The 20987-nt window shown below is 38.6% G+C and overlaps 1 protein-coding gene and 1 long non-coding RNA gene across 3 annotated transcripts in view; one reads left to right on the top strand and one right to left on the bottom strand.

The window, feature by feature from the left end:
- chchd6a (coiled-coil-helix-coiled-coil-helix domain containing 6a) overlaps positions 1 to 20987 on the top strand; it is a 71341-nt gene that overhangs the window by 11923 nt on the left and 38431 nt on the right. The window contains exons 6-7 of one of the 2 annotated variants that reach the window (XM_082146278.1): positions 9592 to 9615; positions 12399 to 12482. In XM_082146278.1, the coding sequence (XP_082002404.1) occupies positions 9592 to 9615; positions 12399 to 12482 (108 nt within the window). The remainder of the gene's footprint in view (positions 1 to 9591; positions 9616 to 12398; positions 12483 to 20987) is intronic. The other variant, XM_082146279.1, reaches the window with a different exon arrangement.
- Positions 2435 to 3410, bottom strand: LOC309481403. Its single transcript, XR_014200003.1, has 2 exons — positions 3187 to 3410; positions 2435 to 3149 (listed from the first exon to the last, which is right to left on the bottom strand). It is a non-coding gene; the product is annotated as an uncharacterized lncRNA (long non-coding RNA).

The raw sequence follows: 20987 nt of genomic DNA, 5'->3' as shown, positions 1-20987 counted from the left end.
GAATTTGCTTGACCATTTACAATAGAGATTGATCGCTAGCTGAAACATATGTTGTATTCACCAGAGCTAACGCTGACTGCATAGTTCTAGCTAATTACATCCTTGTGTTGGTTTGGCGAACATGAACGTCAGTTTAGAAAGAAAAATGGATTTACCTGTTCTGCAAAAACAGAGCAACTGAATGTCGGATTGGAAGCCCTTCTGCCGGCGGAGTTCTCGCCACATTTCGAGGGTTTTTCCGATGTAAATTCGGGACTTTGCGCGTTCCTTATCCTTGTCCCTCTTCTTTACAATTTGTTCATCGGAACGTCGTCTCTTTAGTCGTGTGTCGGCCATAATTCAAACTTCCCTCTTCATGCTTCTCTCTCCTCCACACACCCCCTTCATGTGCACGCGCACTAACCCCCAAACCACACCCCTCAAATACTTCTTGTCGGTGATTGGCTGGAGCACTGTTTGTTGTGTTTCGTGGTGCGGGTGAGCCCAGTTTGTTTTTGTTGCCGTTTGTGGAGCTTGTGGCGTCTACAGAGACCGCGTTTTTTTACAGTGTGTTCGGAGAAAGGCAGCTAGCGGATAGTGAGGAGATGTTTGCTGTATGTGACGACAAAATGTTTTGGCCTAAAAAACTCGTGACATCACTTAGAGCACCTTTAAGTTTAAACTAAACAGTGTAACTTTTTCCGTTTCTTTTGTTAACTACATTTTAGTGTTATGATGAGGAGGCTGTGATATCAGATTAGCATTGCTAGAACTGATTTGATTTTCGCCTGTATTTGTGTGCGTGTATGCGTCCTCTATTTTATGTGTTTGACATTAAAAGCATTATATAGTATGTCTCAGCACGTTTCAGATGATAAAAAAAAAGGGACTTCTAGTCCGGAAAATATGGTATTATATTGTAAATTATTATTTTGGAAATGAGATATATGTATGTATGTATGGTATGTGTGTATGGTACGTGTGGTATGTATGGTGTGTATGTATGTGTGTATGGTATGTATGTATTGTATGTTCAGTTTCATGCCGAATTCTATATTATGTAAACAACATCTTCACACACATTATCAAATGAGACGTATAGAAATTACATTTACAGGCTTTCTCTAACAGTAAATCACATGAAGCAAAAATATTGCTTCCTGGACTATAGAGATTTTTCCAAATCAAATACTGTTTATTTTTATTTTTATTTTTTTTAAATGATAATACTTTTTATTTTATTTTATATATATATATATATATGGTATGTAAATAAATATATAGTAAATAATTAATTAAATAAATAAATAAATAAATAATGTATGTATGTGTGTGTATATATATATATATATATATATATATATATGTGTGTGTATATGCTGAAATTATGTGTGTATAAACTCCGGCCTCATAACATACCTCATCACAGACATCAACATTTCCCTCCAAACCCAAGATAACAATAAGCACACGGCGCACCTTGTGAACAATCCATTCCTTCGTTTATTTATTTACCTACTTTTCATCTTCCCTTGCTGTGTAGTTTATCAGAGAAGCTCAGTGTGAGTAATCCGGTGCGGCGGGAGAGAGAGAAGAGAGCCGTTCTGGTAGCAAAGTCCTATCAGTAATTGTAATCTCAGGCCTGACATCTTCCTGCATGCAAAGCCATTAAGACTCCCGCGCTCTCTGAGCTCAAGCCAGGCCAGAGCTCAGGTAATTGCCAGCGGGGCCCGCGGCAGGCAGGTGGAGTGGATAGATTTTATCCCGTGCTCCCTTCGCAGTTTCTTCCGTTCTAGCGTCGCTGTTCGAGCAGGAGTCTGGGATAAGAGGGAATTAGGTGCAGGATTAGGTCTTGTGTTGTCTCTGTGTTTGTAAGTGTTTACTTATCGCTCTGTCGGAAGGGCTTTTATTTTTTTGAGTGTGTCACAGGTTTTTCTGGTAAGCATCTTTGTGTCAGCTGAGAATGATTTCCTTGTTGTTTCCATGTCAACCTCAAAACGGCAGTGTTTATGACAACCGTATGAAAAATTTATTTCAAACTTTTTGTGATTTACAAAATGGATTAATTATTTGATGTGAGAGGCAGATTTGAATTGGAACAAAACAAAGACTGGATTCAAACCAGTATTTTCTGTTTGAGCACCTAGACTCAACATGAGGAGTTTACTAGAAAAGCTGAGTTTTTAGACTTTATTGTCAATGAAATAAATAGGAGACCGGAAGAGACAAATATTTTTGGCTGCATTCACCTATGTTTCCTGTGTGATCCCCAAGGCTCAACATATCTGAAAGATGTGCTAGCCATTAGGCTACAACCTTTTTTTTCAAGACTAGCAAAATAGAACTAGAAAATTTGTTTGAAAGTTTCTGTTTTTGGACCTTTTTTCCCTCACTTTAAGGCTACGTTCACACTGGAAGCCTTAGTGCTCAATTAGTATTTATTGCTCAGATTAGATTGTTGTTGTTGTTTTTTATTGGCTGTACGCATTAGTTTTTTAAATGTTGCCAGTATCAGATTTGAGTGTGAACTGATCATGGTCCCGAACTGACCCGTATGTGCAAAAGAACAATAACAATAACGCTTCATACGGACGTAAACATGGCTGATGTGCCGATGAATCCGTGACTTTGTGCGATAAGGAAGATGAAGATGAAGGAAAAGCTTATGGTTTTCCCTCAAGTTTTGCTTGTATAGAGCCATCACTGTGACTTAGACCTCAATGTCCCTCCACTGACTACTGTCAAGCCTTTCTTCCATAACTGAGTGACCACAGAACTATGTATGTAAAATTTTTGGAGTGACTCCCTTCAGCACATAACTGTGACGAATGCTGATCTAGAGTAACGCTAAAAGTCGCATGAATTCCGATGACTGTTCAGACTGAGGTTGCATTGCAAAACATCCGACCTGTATCTGATTTAGTACCACATATCAAGTGGCCCAAATCAGAATAAAAAAACATCAGACTCCATGTGGTTTGTGCTGTTCACACTGTCATGAGAAAAACCGATCTGTGTCACATATGAGCAGTTTTTTTTTTAATTTGCATCACTTTTGCATGCAGTCTGAACATAGTCTTATTGAATGCAATATTTAAAAGAGAAATAGGATTTAAACCTTATTTTCCCGTATGAGCACCTTAATGTGTTTGCACTACACGTGCTAACCTCTAGCCCACGTCTGACTTTTAAAAGTTTTTATTGAACATTTTAATAGAAAAGTTTAGTTTATAATTTTTTGCCACTTTTATTGACCTCAAAATTGTATATGGGATTTTGCCTGCTTTTGGCCTTTTTTAATTACTGTCTGTTTTGGAATAATCTGGCAAGAGATTCATTTTGGCTGTGTTCAAACCTGTGTTTCCTGTATGAGCACCAAGGCTCAACATGTCTGAAACATGTGTAAGCCACTAGGCCTCAACTTTTTTTTATTTTTTTTTATTTTTTTTTATTTTTATGCTGCCTGAAACAACTAAACAATTTTTTTTATTGTCCCCCCGGGACAGGTCAGGACATTATTTCAGCAGAGAGAGGAAATAGGATTGTAGCTGAATTTAAACCTTAATTTCCCAAATGAGCACAAAAATGTGTTGGCACCACATATGGTTATTTTTAGCGTTTTAAAATAAAATTTGAGATCTCTTATTGGACATTTTTTGGGAATATTTTTTTTTTTGACCTCAAAATTTGAAAGGGGATAGCAAATTATTTTGGGAGAGAGAGAAGATAGAATTGGGACTAGATTCAAACCCACATTTCCCATATGAACGTGCCAATTGCTAGGCAACAACTTTTGAAAGATTTCCTTGAGCATTTCAAGAAAAGAAAAAAAAAGTGCAACAATGAAACATGATGGGGAACGACATCATTTAGGGGCAGGTGACCCCTGAAGGCGATCGGGATTATGATTGCTAGCTGAACGCTTTACCCGCCGTTCAGTAAAGGAAGATGAGCATATAAAATTTTTATACCTCGTGAGCACTTGACCGTTCCGGGCTGATTCCTGTGTCTCTCCCTCTGGTGCCAAACGAATCCCGACCTTCTGTCAAATAGTTCTTCTGGATTTGTCTTGTTGCTCTAATCTCTTTTCCCTCATGTCATCAATATCACGTTTAAGACCCTGCTCGAAAATGACATTGGCTCTCGCTGGCACGGTGGTCGGATCGGGCTCAGATAAGAGCCGTAACGTCGGCAGAGAAATTATTCATTGCAGTGGCACGAGAGAAGCAAGTGGCCCTTCCTTCTCCTCCCCAGACGACCACAGCGTTATGCACTCGGAGTAGTCAGTTTGAATATTAAGTGCTAATTTATTGCCTAGCCGGGAGCTACGTGTTAAATAAACGCAGACGAGTAAATAGACGAGGAAAGCGGGAGGGAAGCTGTGCCCAGATATCAGATGGCAACGCAGCACATCCAACCTAGAGGGGATGACGGAGTATAAACACACACTGCAGGACACAACAGATGCACTGTGTGTGTGTGTGTGTGTGTGTGTGTGTGTGCAAGAGACGGATCTGAGAATACATGGCAACCGAGTTTCAATCACAGAGCTTCCAAAACTTGAAATTAAATTAAATGAACCTGAATCAGTTTTTCATATGACACAGGTTAATCAATAGCCGTATGGCAAGACCGTTATCTGGAAGTTTCATACGGGGAGAGCATTTAACTGCGGATTATCATTACCAGAGGTGGTAATAAATAGAAATGAGCTGTTTTAATTATGTTTTCGAACATGGTGTGGGACCGAAGCATTTTAACTTCTAAATCTCATTTTAGTTTCGACTGGAAACTCCTAATGCTGAAACTTTAAGTATAATTGAGAACTCTGCTGTAAGATGCTATAAAATGCAGTGTTTCTCAACTTTTCTGATTCCACAACAATAATCGAACTATAAAATATTCATAATCAATATATTATATTGATATTATAACTAATTATGAAATTACACTAATTGTGTAAACGTAGCAGAAACGTCTTAGCAATATTTGAGCAATGTTTTGCAGATGATCAAATGCTTTAAACAAATGTTCCAAATGTAAACACATATTACAGACCTAAAACGGGATGCAAACGGCAGTTATCCATGACTTTAATTACATCAGCCTTGGATTGGTTTGATAATATTGATGATTGTGAATGTCTTGATGAAGGTGCAATAATTCTCATCAGTGTTAATATTTTAGTATTATGAGAATTATTGCACCTTCATCAAGACAGTGTTAATATTATTCTATCATAATGCTGTATTTATTATTATATGGGAACCACCAAATGTTGAAACCTTTAGTATAATCGTGAACCCTGCTCTAAGATTCTATATTGCAGTGGTTCTCAACCTTTTTGACTCTACTACTATTTTTTTTTTTTTTTGTGATTTAATGGATATGTTTTTTTACTCCATTTCTACCAGATAAAATATAAAGAGAACTTTTTTTCCCCCCTCAGATTGGGGTTTTATCATGGTTTACTCAAATAAGTTCTTTTTTAAACATTTATCTGTAACATCTCTTATTTAATCTGAAGAGCAACTCTATCTAAACATGCTAAAACTTTAGGTGTGATCAAGAATAATACGCTACAGTTGACGTAACGTGTTCAACAGCCTTCAGTTCATTCCTCCAGTCTCTTCACTTCTTCTTGAGCGTACGGCCTGTCACTTTGCATCTCTCCTGGCCTGGGTGCTGAGTTCCAGCCTAACGCACACGCATGCACCATTGTTTACGGTAAACCCAACTCCGAGCAGGGCTCATTTCTAGACTTATCAGTGTAATTCATGCTTGCCTGAGTATTATCAGCCTGCTCCAGATCCCAAACAGAGCGTTACATGAGTGCAGCACGCCCATCAGATTGGCTTTGTCACCACAGAGAATTTAAAGAGGATAAATAAAGAAATGACAAGGCTTGTGTGCAGTCAGGAGCTGTGTGTGTGTGTGTGTGTGTGTGTGGCTCTCAACAGGCTCTGAGAGTTCTTTGAGACTGAGTGATGAGTTTGCCGTCATCAGACCAGCAGGGAGCAAACTCTTGATTCTTCAGCTAAGAGTTGAGTCACTTTTAGGTCCTCGAGAGGCTATTTTAGGCTGTCTAGTCTTGCATCATGGTAACAACTTTAGTAGCTTTGTAAATGCCATTGTATATAAAAATCTACCTAGAAATTAAAAAAAAACATTTTTTTATTAAAATGTATAGGACCGACACTAAAATCTTATTGGATGAGCTGCAATCAAAGGTGTTTAAAAATAGCCAATATATTCATGCCTCTGACCGCACATCAGTTGAAATCTATATTAATGTGCCAATTTATATGAATAGCCAACAGATAGGCTGACAAACTATATTACTTGGCTGAAGAAGTGTTTATTGTTATTAATACATTTCATTATTTATTAAACAATGTTGGTTTTATCATATTGCTGTTTTGCCATTTTAGGAAAGAAGTAAATGGTTAAATGTTTTTGTGTATATGTAGTAAAAACATCTTGATAACATTTTAGCAATATATTGCAGATGAACAAATGCTTTATATGTAAATATTCCATATGTAATGGCACATTATAGACTAAAAATAGGATGGAAATGGAAATTAACCTTAGGGTACCTTTACACAACAACGATGTGTTTAAAATGGAAAAGATTTTCCTTTGTGTTTTTCAGATACAGACGACAACACTGTCAAAACGATCCCCGTTCACACGGATCGGCGAAAACGACTAAAAACACTGTATTATGCTGCTAAGCACATGATGTCACCGTTTTGTCAAATTCGCGTTTTTGTAGTTTACAGAGACGATAATGCTACCATTTTCAACAATGCACACTTTGAATCCCGTTTTGTGTTTTCAGGTCCCCCCCCCCCAACGCTATTTCCATTTAAATAAACAGCCAAAAGGTTTTTAAAAGTTTTCCGTTTTTAGTTGAAAACAATGTCGTGTAAATAACCCCTTAGATTAGTTTGATAGAATATAGTTGATTGTGATTGGCTCAATAAAGATGCTATTAATTCTCATCATTATTAGTATTATTTATATACTTTTATAGTATTCATAAATATTTTGAATTAGCTTTTATATTTTCAGTTTTCGTTTTAAACTTTTTTTAATGTGCTTTTGTCATTTTTAATATAATTTTATTTAGCTTTGATTTGTATTTATTTCAGTCATACTATTAGTAATTGTAGTAATCCAACTTAAACATTTCAGGTAGTTGCCAAAGCAACATTTCTAATATTTGTTTAAAATTAAGTTAAAATTTTGCATTTAATATTTTTTATTTTATTTCAGTTTTATTTTAGATCAGGTTAAGGATTTTTAATAGTTTTAGTTAACAACACTTATTCTCATGAATGCAACAACAACTAAGGAGTAAAATTGACAATCAGTGATTATTAAATAATTAATTTCTGTTAACAACATGAGCTGAATGAACCATATTTCTAGGTGGTCTCTGATGCTCAGCTCTTGGTTTTAAGTCAGCCTTATCAAGATCCATGCGAGCTCTGGCAGTGTTGAGCACTTGGCTTCAGCAAGCAGACCAGATTACCCTCTCCTTCCTGTTCATTAAATACGTGTGAAACGCCCTGCTGCTGCTCCTATAATGAGGAGTGATTCAATACTACATTATACATTTGTTAGCACCCAATTTACAGTTGCAATTACGAGCCCTAGGAGATTCATGCTTGGCCATTTACAGTCTCCATTTCATGTTTGATATTTAACTGGTCAAGTACAAAAAGTGGACATAAGATGTAGAAGATGTAGTGCTCAGAGAGGATTCTGTCTATAAAAGCAAAAAACATTGCTTAAAAGCAATATTAAAATCAAAATTGACCCCATTTACTTTCTTAATTTATGTCCTTGGGCATATTGTGCATGATTCATCATTGCGTGTTGTTCTGAAAGTGTTTTCGTGATCTTTCATTGCCTAGAAATGTATTTTCTTTTATGATGATTTAACCAAGGCCATGTGAGTGGGAGAAATAATTCAAGTTGACTAGATTTTTACATTTCATGATGAAGAATGTAAAGAAGTGCAGGTAAACTAATGTGTTGCTAGGGTGCTGTGGGTGCTTTATTGCTATGCAGTTGCTAAGATGTTTTAAGTGTTTGCTATGGTGTTGTTATGCAGTTCATAGGCATTTTCTTCATCAAAGGATTCCCCAAATATCTGTGTTGCTCGTGTCCCTCTTTCATCGTAAATTTATTCGATTTTTACCCCTTTGTATTGTCCTGTCAGAGCAGAAAGCTGATGCTCTCCGTGTGTTTTTTCCGTCATCTTCGGTGCGTTCGTATGTAAATTGCGTGAGCTTATTTCGTCCGTTAGATTGAAAGATCTGAAAAAGCCCATACATGTACCCGCCCATAGACCGTGGCATCATGGGACAGTAAAGTGTCCATCGTATGCACACTTCCGAATCTCGTCAGAAGTACATAGGTCATCTACTTCTTTCTAAGTACTTTGAATTCGGACACACTGTTTTCAACCTTCCATATATTAGTGAAGTACACGATTTTGATTCGCTTACAAATTCTTTACATTACGAGATTTAAATGCCCCACAAATGTCATTTCATGTCTTCTTCATATGGATGTACATTTTCAAACACGTCGTCGATATGTTAAAGGAGAACTCCGGTGAATTTTTAAGTTAATCTTGATCGTTTTACCTTTGTGAGTACTGTCTATAGAAAAAAAAACGAACCGGATCGGTGCTTGCAACGCGGAGCTGTTACAGTTAATGCCCAGAGCTCCCATTCAGCTAAAACGGCAGTTATGGGGGCATAAACCTAAATAGTGTCTTTGTGCCTCTTAACAGACACAAAATGCAATTAAAATGTCTGTCCAACATGAACAGGGCCCTTACATGACAACAACATTGTTTAAACTCACCTAAATAGTGTTTTAGACGGCTAGCTATAGTCTCGCGCTGAAGTCCCGTGGGAACTCAGTTGTAGCCGGAACACGACGCTCCTCCCACCTGCACTATGTGCACGATTTTTTCCCCCAAACCACTTCAGCGGAAATCCCGCCCTGCAGCTGATTTAATTGGTTTAGGTTACAGTGACGATTGACATGACCAATGAAAACCTTAGAATCAGCTGCAGGGCGGGATTTCCGCTGAAGTGGTTTGGGGGAAAAAAAATCACGCGCACTTTTTCCGGCTACAACTGAGTTCCCACGGGACTTCAGCGCGAGACTACAGCTAGCCGTCTAAAACACTATTTAGGTGAGTTTAAACAATGGCTAAGTTGTTAAACGCATCTTGTTGTCATGTAAGGGCCCTGTTCATGTTGGACAGACATTTTAATTGCATTTTGTGTCTGTTAAGAGGCACAAAGACACTCTTTAGGTTTATGCCCCCAGAACTGCCGTTTTAGCTGAATGGGAGCTCTGGGCATTACCTGTAACAGCTCCGCGTTGCAAGCACCGATCCGGTTCGTTTTTTTTTCTATAAACAGTACTCACAAAGGTAAAACGATCAAGATTAACTTAAAAATTCACCGGAGTTCTCCTTTAAGAAGCTATCTCTGGCCTAAGTGTTTTTCTTTAGCTATGTGTTAAGTGATGTTTTCTTCTTCTTCCTCCTCCTCCTCCTCTCATTCTCTCTTTCTCAAGCCTGCCTCTGAACTGGATGCCTGGGTAAGCACGGCCTATTCCACAGTCGTTGTTACATTTCTCTTATTCACTCTTTCTTTCTTCCTATCTCTCCGCGTCTTGTTCCCTCCTCATTTAAACATGGTGTTTTGGTTTTCATGCATTAAGCCCTGATTGTGAGCATGCAAACCGTGGCGGCCGCCGTGGCGGTTTTCGGAGCTACCCAGCTAGAAAATTGCATATGATGCTCATGCTGATGGAGGTGATTTACTGCTCGCTCGAGACAGGAGGCAGAGGGAAGGGGGTGATTATGTATGCCCGTAATTTGGGGTTGTGCTTTGTTGTGCACTGTTGTCTGGCTCCTACCGTAGATGCGCCTCTCTCCCGGTCAGCACCACGGGGCGCCTCTCGTGCACGTGCGTCTATGTGAGCAAGCACGACAGTGTGAGTGCCGTATCCCGCTGGGCCTAATGTATCCGTGCCTCGTACATAGTTACGGAATGAGAGAGATGCTAATTACAGGGGGGATGAGCCAGCGCATGTGTGCGAGCATGTCGCTTTCTTCGCTCCCTTGTCGAATATTGTTTGAATACTTGTTCTTTTTGCAGCTTTGAACTCATTTTTGTATGTATGCTTGCGCTTGTACATCCCTCAGTGTTGTGTAAGGTTATCACTCCTATTGCTTTTCAAAAGCCACAGATGTTTGCATGCTCATAAATAGTCCATATCATCTCAGGCAATCCCCCCCCCCCCTGCTTTGCGCATGCATAATCCATGCCAACCTCACCGATCACATTCAGTTATTGCACACCTGTTTGAGCGTCACAAGCATGGATGAAATCACCTTTAAATTGTGTCCTCATTTTCTCTGTTTATTTTTGGAATCCCTCCGTGTTGTAAATCCTCCTCAATGATTTTTTCGAGGGCTGAAAATCTTACACCAGCTGTCCATTTCCTAAAGTCTCTGGCAGAGTCGGCAGAACGGTTTTAAGAGCTTTTGCTCCATGCTGTTTGAGTGAAGCTGCGCCGTGCGATGTCCTACGTCCGGCCTCTCTTGAGTTTGGTCAACAGTTTTGTACCAGTCGGGACATATGTTGCCGAAAGCATTCGCTAATCCGGTGCCCAGAAATCTGAAAACCTTGACGAATCTTCTAGAAATGCCAACAAATAGTGAAATTCCAATGATGACAGTTGTTCTTTCAATGTCCTGAGCTTATAAGCCTTATGGTTTTGTGAAAAAAAACATTTTTTTTTGTAAAATGAATATCACCAACTAGATCACGCAGGACTTGAGCCTGGGCAGTATGTCACTTTTTTTGTTTGGCCTCATATTTATTTCTGAGGAAGTTAATCAATGGATTCAAAACTCAACAAAAACTCTTCCCCTTACTGGCTCAGTCGAGCCAGTAGTTACCAACATTTTAACTGGCTTCACCAAAAATAAATTTTATATATATTTTTTGGCAATTTTATTTATTTGCTAGAAATTAAAATTTTAAAACGTAAAAATGTATTGGCTCAATTGTTTTTTCCCCCCTCTTTTTATTAATTATTTATTCTTAATTTTTGCAATTTGTTAAAAATGAGCAACCTAAAAATAATTTGTGTTTTTATTTTCTGTTTTTTTTCTCTCTTCATATTTGCTAGAAGTATTAACTTTTTTTGTAAAAAAAAACAAAAAAACATTATTTATATATATATATATATATATATATATATATATATATATATATATATATATATATATATATATATATATATATGTATATATATATGTATATATATATATATATATATATATATATATATATATATATATATGTATGTATATATGTATGTATATATATATATATGTATATATATATGTGTATGTAAGCAATAAGGTACTCGAGGCAAGTGCTCCGCTTCGCGTCCTGCCTAACAACGCCCTTCAGCCATTACTTATTCACGATACAGCACAGCCTCTCGTGCCTTATTGCTTACATACACACACATATATTATATATATATATATATAATATATGTGTATGTAAGCAATAAGGCACGAGAGGCTGTGCTGTATCGTGAATAAGTAATGGCTGAAGGGCGTTGTTAGGCAGGACGCGAAGCGGAGCACTTGCCTCGAGTACCTTATTGCTTTTATAAAACGGGTGCCACACAATACAAATATTAAAGGCGAAAAATATTTATCTATGCAACTTTCATGAAGTAAAATCACTAAAAGCATTCCTTCCGCTGGAAAAAATAGTCCCTGACCGTGAACAGCAACAGAAGTTACATACATTATTTCGCCAGTAGATGGCGGCAAAGACTGTCTTATGAATGAGTCAGTCGGTAGAGAAGACTTTTATATTGAAAAGACTCAAACTTGTTTTCACGGAGAAGGAAGACGCAACTGACAGAATGACTGACGTTAACGTTATAGGCACGGGAAAACCCCTTAACGGTTAACTGTTAAAAGGACAAGATATCGCAGCGGACATTCAAACGGATAATTTTATTATGAACATAGGACTGACCTGAAGGAAAATGCAATGTCTACTGTGAATGCAGGTAACTTTACACTCGCTTTCTCGATCTCTCAAGAGTGTTGTGTAGTGATACATAGAACAGTTGGGTGAAGCGGTCATAGCCGTGTTTTATCGTGAATAAAGCACAGCTATTGACCAATCAGAATCAAGGATTGGAACTAACCGTTTTATAAATATATATAATATTATTATTAATGTTTTTTTGTTTTTTTTTACAAAACAAGAAATTTTGCAACAGCCCTGGAATTGGTCAAGATGAGCAATTGAATGACACAAAACTCATTTACTTCATTGCAGGGGAAACAGCTGGAGAATAAGGAAGCAGAGCTGAAGGCGCTGGATGCTTTCTACAAGGAACAGATCACACAACTAGAGAAGAAGGTTGGTGTCTTCTTTGGTATGTTTTTATACATGCTAAATACTGAAGAAACTGCTCACTGATACTAATGGTTTCAGTGTGTAAATGATCAAATATCATGGTACAGCATCCATTCCATTTCTCGGACAAGCTTTGAAATGTCTTGCTTTTAAGTTCTGTCTTCCCGTATAACATTTTCGAGAAGTAAAAGTTATGATGCGGAGCCTCAAGGAAAGGTATGCATAAGCAGACTCCGGATCAGTGGGTGGTTAAGAACTTGTTTCCACGCTGTTGTCAGTTTTTCCGCTTCACGCATGGCTATAGTTGTCGAAGACGAGACGCGTCTGTTTGTACACAATTCTAGTTACGCCATAATATTTGAGGATGAAAGCACAGGTTATCCTCTACTGCCACGTTCAGTCACTTTCAGAGAGAGATAATGCCCAAGCAGGGCCATTTTCCACTGCCCTACCTTCAGCCATCTATCCTTTGTAAATGACTGGACAGAGATCATAATGGTTCAAACAGCATTGAAGTGGGAATCTGAAGTGCATTGGCTCCATTTGGATGGGCAGCAACACCAACTGCCTTTATCCGCTGAGTTCACACCTTGATTAACCCCCATTGGTGTCAAAAAAACGAATAAAGTTACGTTAAATGGAAAGGGCTTGCTCGGCGCGGCAAGGGGCAATGGTGCAGAAAGTGCTTTAGCCAAAGCCTCAAAACCATTCAACTATTGGCAAATGAAGTCAGAGTCGCTCTCCAAGATTTGTGATTTTCCTCAGTCCCCCCTCATTCGTTTTCTCTCTCTTGCACTCCCTCCCCCATTTCTTTCCTACGCTCTCTCTGAGGTCTTATCGACTGCATGCAGCAGGCAAAAAGTGAGATTTGCTTCTTCCCCTCTTTACCAACATGCCGTAGGAAAATGGCCCATCGTGTAACTCTGGCCGTGCTGTATGGAAGTGGTCCATAAAAAAGGCATTTTTTCACATTGTTGAGTTACTCTATTGACAGAGGTGTGAACTAATGAATTACAAATACTCTAGTTACTGTAATTAACTTGTTTTTTATCAGAAATTGTACTTTAAGTAGTTTAAAAATTGTGTACTTGAGTAAACTGTTAGTGATGTATCTGTACTCCGCTATTTTCCCTCCATTTGTGGTCGTTACATGCTTGTTTTAATTTTATCCATCAAAGTGATTTGATCGGGAGAAAGTAATCGGTCTTGTGAGTCCTTTCAAATCAAATCGCACACAGGGAACTTTCACCACAGCAGAAGATGGCTGTTAACTGCTGTTAATCATGATTGCTGTGGAAGCAGATCCTTCAAGCATCAATGTTGTTGTTGCATATTCAATACTGTCTGTATACTGAATTGAGTTCTCTTTCATGTCGTCTTGCGCTTGAACGGACAATTTTACACAAAGTTATGCCAAAATGCCCGTCTTGGCGAGTGTCCTAGTAAACATAGTCGGTAATGCCTTAAAGGGATAGTTCACTTTGAAATTAAATTTTGGTATGTTTTAGCTTACCTCAAGGGCATCCAAGATGTAGGTGTCTTTTTTTCCACAGTAGTTTCAATTTTGATATTTTTAGGTCAAACTGTTCTTGTCTGTCAGTCATATAATGCAGGTCTATGGTCACTATCTCAAAGAGCATGCACAGAGTCCAAATTAAAACAATTCCCCATCGTCCAAATTAAACAATTCCCCATCGTAAGTACACATTGATGGCCTAAGACACGAAACGAGCGGTTTGTGTGAGCAAACGAACAGTATTTATATCATTTTTACCTCTTGAACACAGCCACGTCCAAGTGATCTGAGGGAGCGCGCATCCTGCTGTGTGACGTGTGCGCAGACTGGTGCATAGAAATATACACTAGATGTCGCCTTGGATACGGTTTCTTTCCAATGAACTGCAGTAGCCAAGGCGACATCTAGTGTATATTTCTATGCACCAGTCTGCGCTAGGGATGGGCATTCGATAAAATTTTCGTCGGGAGAATTAACGATCGACTATCGATTAATCATTAATATTTTTATATTGAAATTCATTATTTCTTTAACTTTTTATAAATTAAAAATGCAATGAAAATACAAAAATACAGTTTGTTTGTCCTCGATGAGATCTTTATTACAAGAAGATCAACTTGTGGCAGTGAAACTGGACGTTCGGTAGACTTGAAGATTCCTGCGGTGCTCTAAACCAGCGGAACCTGCAGCTGCGAGCCGGCGTTCTTAAACAGAGACCCATGGCCACTTCATCCGTTTTCTGTGATCGGATAGCTATCCGCTCGTGAAAAGACCAAATTTAAATGCCCTCCGAAACGCATTCGAGACGGATTTAAATCCGATCGCTCAAACCACTTCAGGAGGAGATCTGAGACGCATTCCAGACGAAACTGGACAAGAGTAAATGCATCTGGTTGTTGAAACCCCATATGCAAATTTGACTTATCCCAAAAATGATAAGAAATAAACGTGTGAGAGCGTGTTATAGGCTATATGTCATGTTATATCCAGATATGACGACGCTACTTCAACACGCATCACCACAGATGAGCATCTATTCATCAAGCCAACGTGCAAACTATCGCAAATCAAAGTGAAAGTCATTCATCAACACACAATCATCTTCATTAAAATTAAAGAACCGAAATGATCTTACCAGGGCTGTTGCCGCAATATCTTGTTGCGGTCTTTGATTTAGACATTTTCGCTGATGATCAATAAAATGCAGCTCATATCAGTTGCTTTCGATGACGTGCAACAATTTAAATATGCATATAGCGCGGGAATTCAAGATCGGATTTATATCCGTTTTGCAAAAACACATTTATGTGACCAGGTGTAAATGGAATCGTTTTGATAAATCAGATAGCTATCCGATCTGAGAAAAACGCATGAAGTTCCCATAGAACTTCTGCACCAGTCTACTGATTTCTGTTGAGAAAGATAAGCATGTTGACATGATCTGGGATCAGACGCGACCGCAACCTGGTGACAGCCAGTCCAGCCGCCGAAAACACCCGCTCTGAGGGGACTGACGTTGCCGGGATGCACAGGTACCTCCGCGCTAAAATGAATTCCATTGCTTCAAGACTCACACTACGCAACGCAACCTGCATTAGTTTAATCGATAACAAATAAACGTGATCGACGAAATTCTTAACGATCAATTATCGATCGTCGATTAATCATGCCCATCCCTAGTCTGCGCACACGTCACACAGCAGGATGCGCGCGCTCCCTCAGATCACTTGGACGTGGCTGTGTTCAAGAGGTAAAAACGATATAAATACTGTTCGTTTTCTCACACAAACCTTTAAGTGAACTTAAACAGTCAAGAAAGACAAAGCATGTGTTACAACCTGAAAAGACGGAAAAGCACTGTTTATTATATTTGTATCTTTGTTCTATTGCTTTAATTTGTGGTTTTGCTTGTAGTTTGACTGTTTGTTCTTATTTTATTACAGACTTGTCTTTAATAATGTTTGAAATTTATATTTTATATCAAATTTATATTTACACTTTTTTTTTTTTACCATTTGCATTGTTTATGCATTCCATGCAAAAAGTCTGGCGGATAAAATAAGACATTTACTAGCCAATGGCGACCCAAGCTTCAGTGAGTCCATAGAGGGTTGGTCTTCTGTGGTTGAGTCACCTTTTTTCCCAGAATGCACAGTAATTTTTTAAGAGCCACTGCCAAAGAAATGTTAAACATTTGATTGTTTACAGTGGTTAAGTAATTATTTTCCAGAATGCAATGCATTATTTGAGGAATCTTTGATGAAGAAACATTGTGACGTAGTTGTAATGTTAAGCAAATTTGGTTGATTACAGTATTCCTGTTCATGATTAAAGTGAGTCAACCAGTGCAGTCAGCAAAATTTGTTTGAGGTTACCAAAAAAATTGGTTATATCTGCAATAAATCTAGAATTTTTTTTTGCTATCTCTTTTTCTTTAAACACACTTTTATTATATTGTCAAATATCGCTCAATGTCTTATTCGTATGTATTGGTACATAAACCATTTTTAAAACATTGAATTGTTTTGGTTTGTTCTGAATGGACTTACAGTATTAATTGTATTGGTGCAGGTCTTAAAAATCCTTACATTTGAATGCACAGCAGTATTTAAACAATGACTCTCAAGGTAACCTTTTTTAACCTAGTTGCATATTAACACTAAATGAATTCGGTTGATTACCCTGGTTGAGTCACCTTATTTCCTGGAATGCAATATTTGTAGAATCTCAGTCCAAAAAAACACCATAATGTTGTTGCATATTAACGTTGAATACAATGTTTGGAACAAAACGTATCGCAAGACCGTTCCTCCATTAATAATAATATGCGGTGTCGTTTTAAATTCAGTGACTGAAGAATATGCCATTAAATGCAATATTTGTATTCTCTCTATCATACGCTGTATTCAGAACAAGAGAATAACCCAGCCACCTTGACAGCTTTAGAGAGATAATTCCTCTCTATTTGACTCCCTCACTTTGTTCAGCTTCTCTTCTCTTCTTGCTTTGTTCATATAAGCTGTACTAAGAGGGTTGCTCACTCACTGGCTTGAAGAATTGCCTTTTTGTTTATTCACTTTGGGTCCAGTGATTCAGGGGAAGGAGATGGAGATGAATGTTTTTGGTACATGCTCCATTATGATGCGAAAACAAAGGATTGCAAAAGGAAATATTAACACTGGGACCGCATCCATGGTGGCTTGGCCGGGCTGATAATTTAACGCTTGTGTCTCTGAAAAGAGGGGATTTGTTCCACGGTGTACAGTTAACGTTGTTTGCACGCAGCAGATTTACACTCCACTGTCTTTCAGACTCAATTCATGTTTCATTTTGAGCCGGAGACAGATTTATAATACACTTCCAAGCACCGTTTTCCATTTTGTCCGTTTCTATTAAATCTACGTTTCGAATATTTCACTGGACATTAGTCCTTGTATGGGAAGGTATAAAGTGAATACTGTTCATTTTGATTGAATATGGAGCTTTGGCATAGCAGTTAGAGCACATGCTCAGGTAATGCATTCTGGGAAGTGAAGCGTTTTTCCACCCTGGTCCACAAACATTTATTTTATTTCAAATATTGCTATGCATTCTGTGAAATAGTGACTCAACCACTGCTGTCTGTCTGTCTATCATCTGTCTATCTATCAATCAGTTGGTCTGTCTGTCTATCTCTGTCTGTCTATCTGTCGGTCTGTCTAGATATCTGTCTATCTGTCTGACTCTTTGTTATATCCATCTCTCTATCTGTCTGTATGTCTTTCTATCTATCTATCTATTGGTCTGTCTATCTATCTATAGACCTTATTCACAGCAGCGCCATCTTTGATTTTTTTTAACGTGAATGAAAGCGAGGCTGTGAGGGATGGACATAGACATGCATCTCTTCAGTGGGTTGTACTGTTATTTATGTATTTTTTTCTATTGTTCTGCTGACGAAACCCTGACAAAAAACTCCTGACAACAAGAGCTATGGAAGTGAACTAAGAGCTTTATACAGCTTTTTACAGCAGATGACATTGAAAACATGGTAAGTCTATCCCTCACAGCCTCACTGTCATGGCGCTACTCTGAATAAGGTCTATTGGTCTATATATCTGTCTTTCTATCGGTCTATCTCTCTGTTGGTTTGTCTGTCTATCTTTCGGTCTGTCTAGTTTTCTATCTCTCTGTCGGTTTGTCTATCTATTGGTCTGCCTGTCTGTCTGTCAGTCTATCTGTCTATCTATTGGTCTGTCTGTCTATATCTATCTATTGGTCTGTCTGACTGTCTGTCCGTCTAGATTGTAGTTATTTTTCTTACTTAAAAATTTGTTATACATTTCTTTGCATTTCAATTCATTTGAACTCCACTTCCTTACACTCAAATTCCAATTCTGTACCTCATTTCAAATTCAATTGAAATTCAGAAACTGAATGTAAAAGGCATTCTCAATTCAAATCTGAATCGCGCACATCCCTGATTCAAAGCCCAACAAAGTCTCTTAGATGGATGGTATGGAAGCGGTTAACTAAATTTATGCCACAAGTATTCCGTCAGGGCATGAGGGGCTGGTCCGCGTTGTGTCAATCTCCGTCGCTGGCTAAGGGCAGACACAGGCTGTGAGGATTAATGGCGACCCAGTGCTAATTACTGTGCGATCATCATAAATAAACATTCTACATTTGGGAGCTCCCCTCCCATCTATACACACGTGCACACACACACATAAACACTCGCTATCTCGCACACATTGAGGTTACAGACGAGCTATCTTCTGTCTAATAGCAAATAGGATCAACCCAGTGTGTCAGATGCCCCAGTATTTATATTTACCTCATTACAAGGAAGCGCCGTTTGCCAAAGGGATCAGAAGCTGGCAATAAAAGGCGCACAGAGTGTTTGCAGTCAGGCTTTACTTGCCGTGTGACACAGTCAGACCACGGGAGAGGGATAATGCAGGCAGTTGGCATGTCTGCTCAGACTGCTGTTACCCCAGCAGGAGTTTTTTTTTTGGGGGGGGAGGGGGAGGGGGTATCTTCATGACAGACCTCTGAGAGGTGTGGTGTATCCATCCCGCTTCACCCGTTTCCCGTCGATGGCAGGTGTGCGGCTGAAGAAGTCTATCTCTGCAGCGCAGGCGGGCCACCGCAGGAACGTTCTCCACGCTGCAAGTGGCGAACGCCTTTTATCGCAGTAAAGTGGCATCCCCCCCCCCCCCCACACTTCTTTTTGAAGGTGGCACGCATAATCGCCTAACATCCATAAATTCTGCCAAAGACGGTGAGTTAGCACAGCTGAAAGCGAAAGCTGTAAACAGCAGCATTCCGACACCATTTTGAATTAGCGCTGGCGCTCCCTAATCCCGCTAAAGCTTCTCTAGTCAACTCATGTCTGCGTCCCGCTCTTAGCTGCTTCGCACTCTCGAGACAAGATTTTTTTTTTTGATTGCCCTGCCGTTTTAGCCTCCCCCGCTTCGCTCTTTCTCCCTTGTCACTAGTTGCAAAGCACTTGAGCGTGGGTACGAGATAATAATCCTCCTGAAAAACTGGCAGCTGGGCTGACGTGCTGTCAACGCGAGGCCTCGTTCTAGAAATTCCCTAACCGACTGCGGCAGGCTTCACCTGGACGGAGACGAGAGCGGCAGATATCCGGACCTCTTTGGCCTGGGGCACCAGCACTGCCAAATCCTAAATTAATTTACTTCAAAGTATTTAAAATTTCAGTTTTCTAATTCTTTAGCAGAATTATACATAATTCCATTTTTCATGCTGTGTTGAGTGTACGCTGATGTCAGGGGCTGCAGGGGTTTAATAGCTTGTTGACTCTGTAATGGCGAGAAGCTGGGAGGTGGAGCAGCATTACAATCAAGAAGAGGACTTTTTGCTTACGTTTTTGCTGTGTTGCATCTCAGTATGGTAATGCAAAAAGTAAACGCTGATGAGTTGACAAAATGTTGCGTTATGTTGCATCTGCTTATTCAGCCTTATTAAATTTTCGTATGTATCTTGCTTGATTCCGTTATATAATCGTCCATAAGTAAATCTAGACATGGCTTTTAAGATGTAAGCAAGGCCTTTCTGACATAATATCCGTTTTTGCTGTTCTAAGTGAAGACTATCTCCTACATATTTGCTGGTGGTTAAAGTCAAACAGATCCTGACCTGCATTGTTTTTATTTATTTTTTATAATAATTTGTTACCCACAATCCTTTTTGAAAGAAGTCTTGTATGCTCACCACGGCTGCATTTATTTGATCAATAATACATTAAAACAGAGATACTGTGAATAATAGTAATTTGTTCATTTCTAGCATAAATCTATAGTGATGGTCAGATATCATTATCTTGAAATGAGGGCATGGAAAATGTCATAAAGGCTGTGAAATTTTAAAGCATTTAAATTTGCATTTAAAATTTTCTGCGGTCATTACTCCAGTCTTCAGTGTCACATAATCCTTCAGAGAAACCTAAAGAAACATTTCTTATTATTTTCAATGTTGAAAACAGTTTTGTTGCTTAGTATATTAAATTGTCACTGTTTAAAAAAATAGGGCTGCCCCTGACTAAAGATTATTCTAGTCAACTAGTAGTCGTTCAATCAAGCCATTAGTCGACTAATCTCACGTTTATACTAATTTAATTACTAATTACTAAAACATAATGAGCCTTTTAACACATAGCCTATTTCTCACTCAAGCGCACACATAAAGATTGCCGCAAAGCACCGGCAAAAGTAATGATTATGAATGTGTCAGGGAAGTTGACGATGCTGACTCGCCATACGGATTACATAATCAGAGAGTATTTGAAGAGTTCAGATGCAAAAGCCTCTAAGTGCCATCTGAAATTTTCTTCTAGAATGATCATTTTTATCAAGCTTGTATATTTAAGTTCAGTAATTTCACTTAAATGGCAATGAATATTACCTATTAGTTGTCATTTAAGTGAAATTATTGAACTTAAATATACGAGCTTGATAAAAATGATCATTCTAGAAGAAAATTTCAGA

Source organism: Leuciscus leuciscus (genome assembly GCF_965113295.1).
Source record: "Leuciscus leuciscus genome assembly, chromosome: 18".
NCBI classification, from domain to species: domain Eukaryota; kingdom Metazoa; phylum Chordata; class Actinopteri; order Cypriniformes; family Leuciscidae; genus Leuciscus; species Leuciscus leuciscus.
This window is presented reverse-complemented; position numbering and strand designations above follow the sequence as displayed.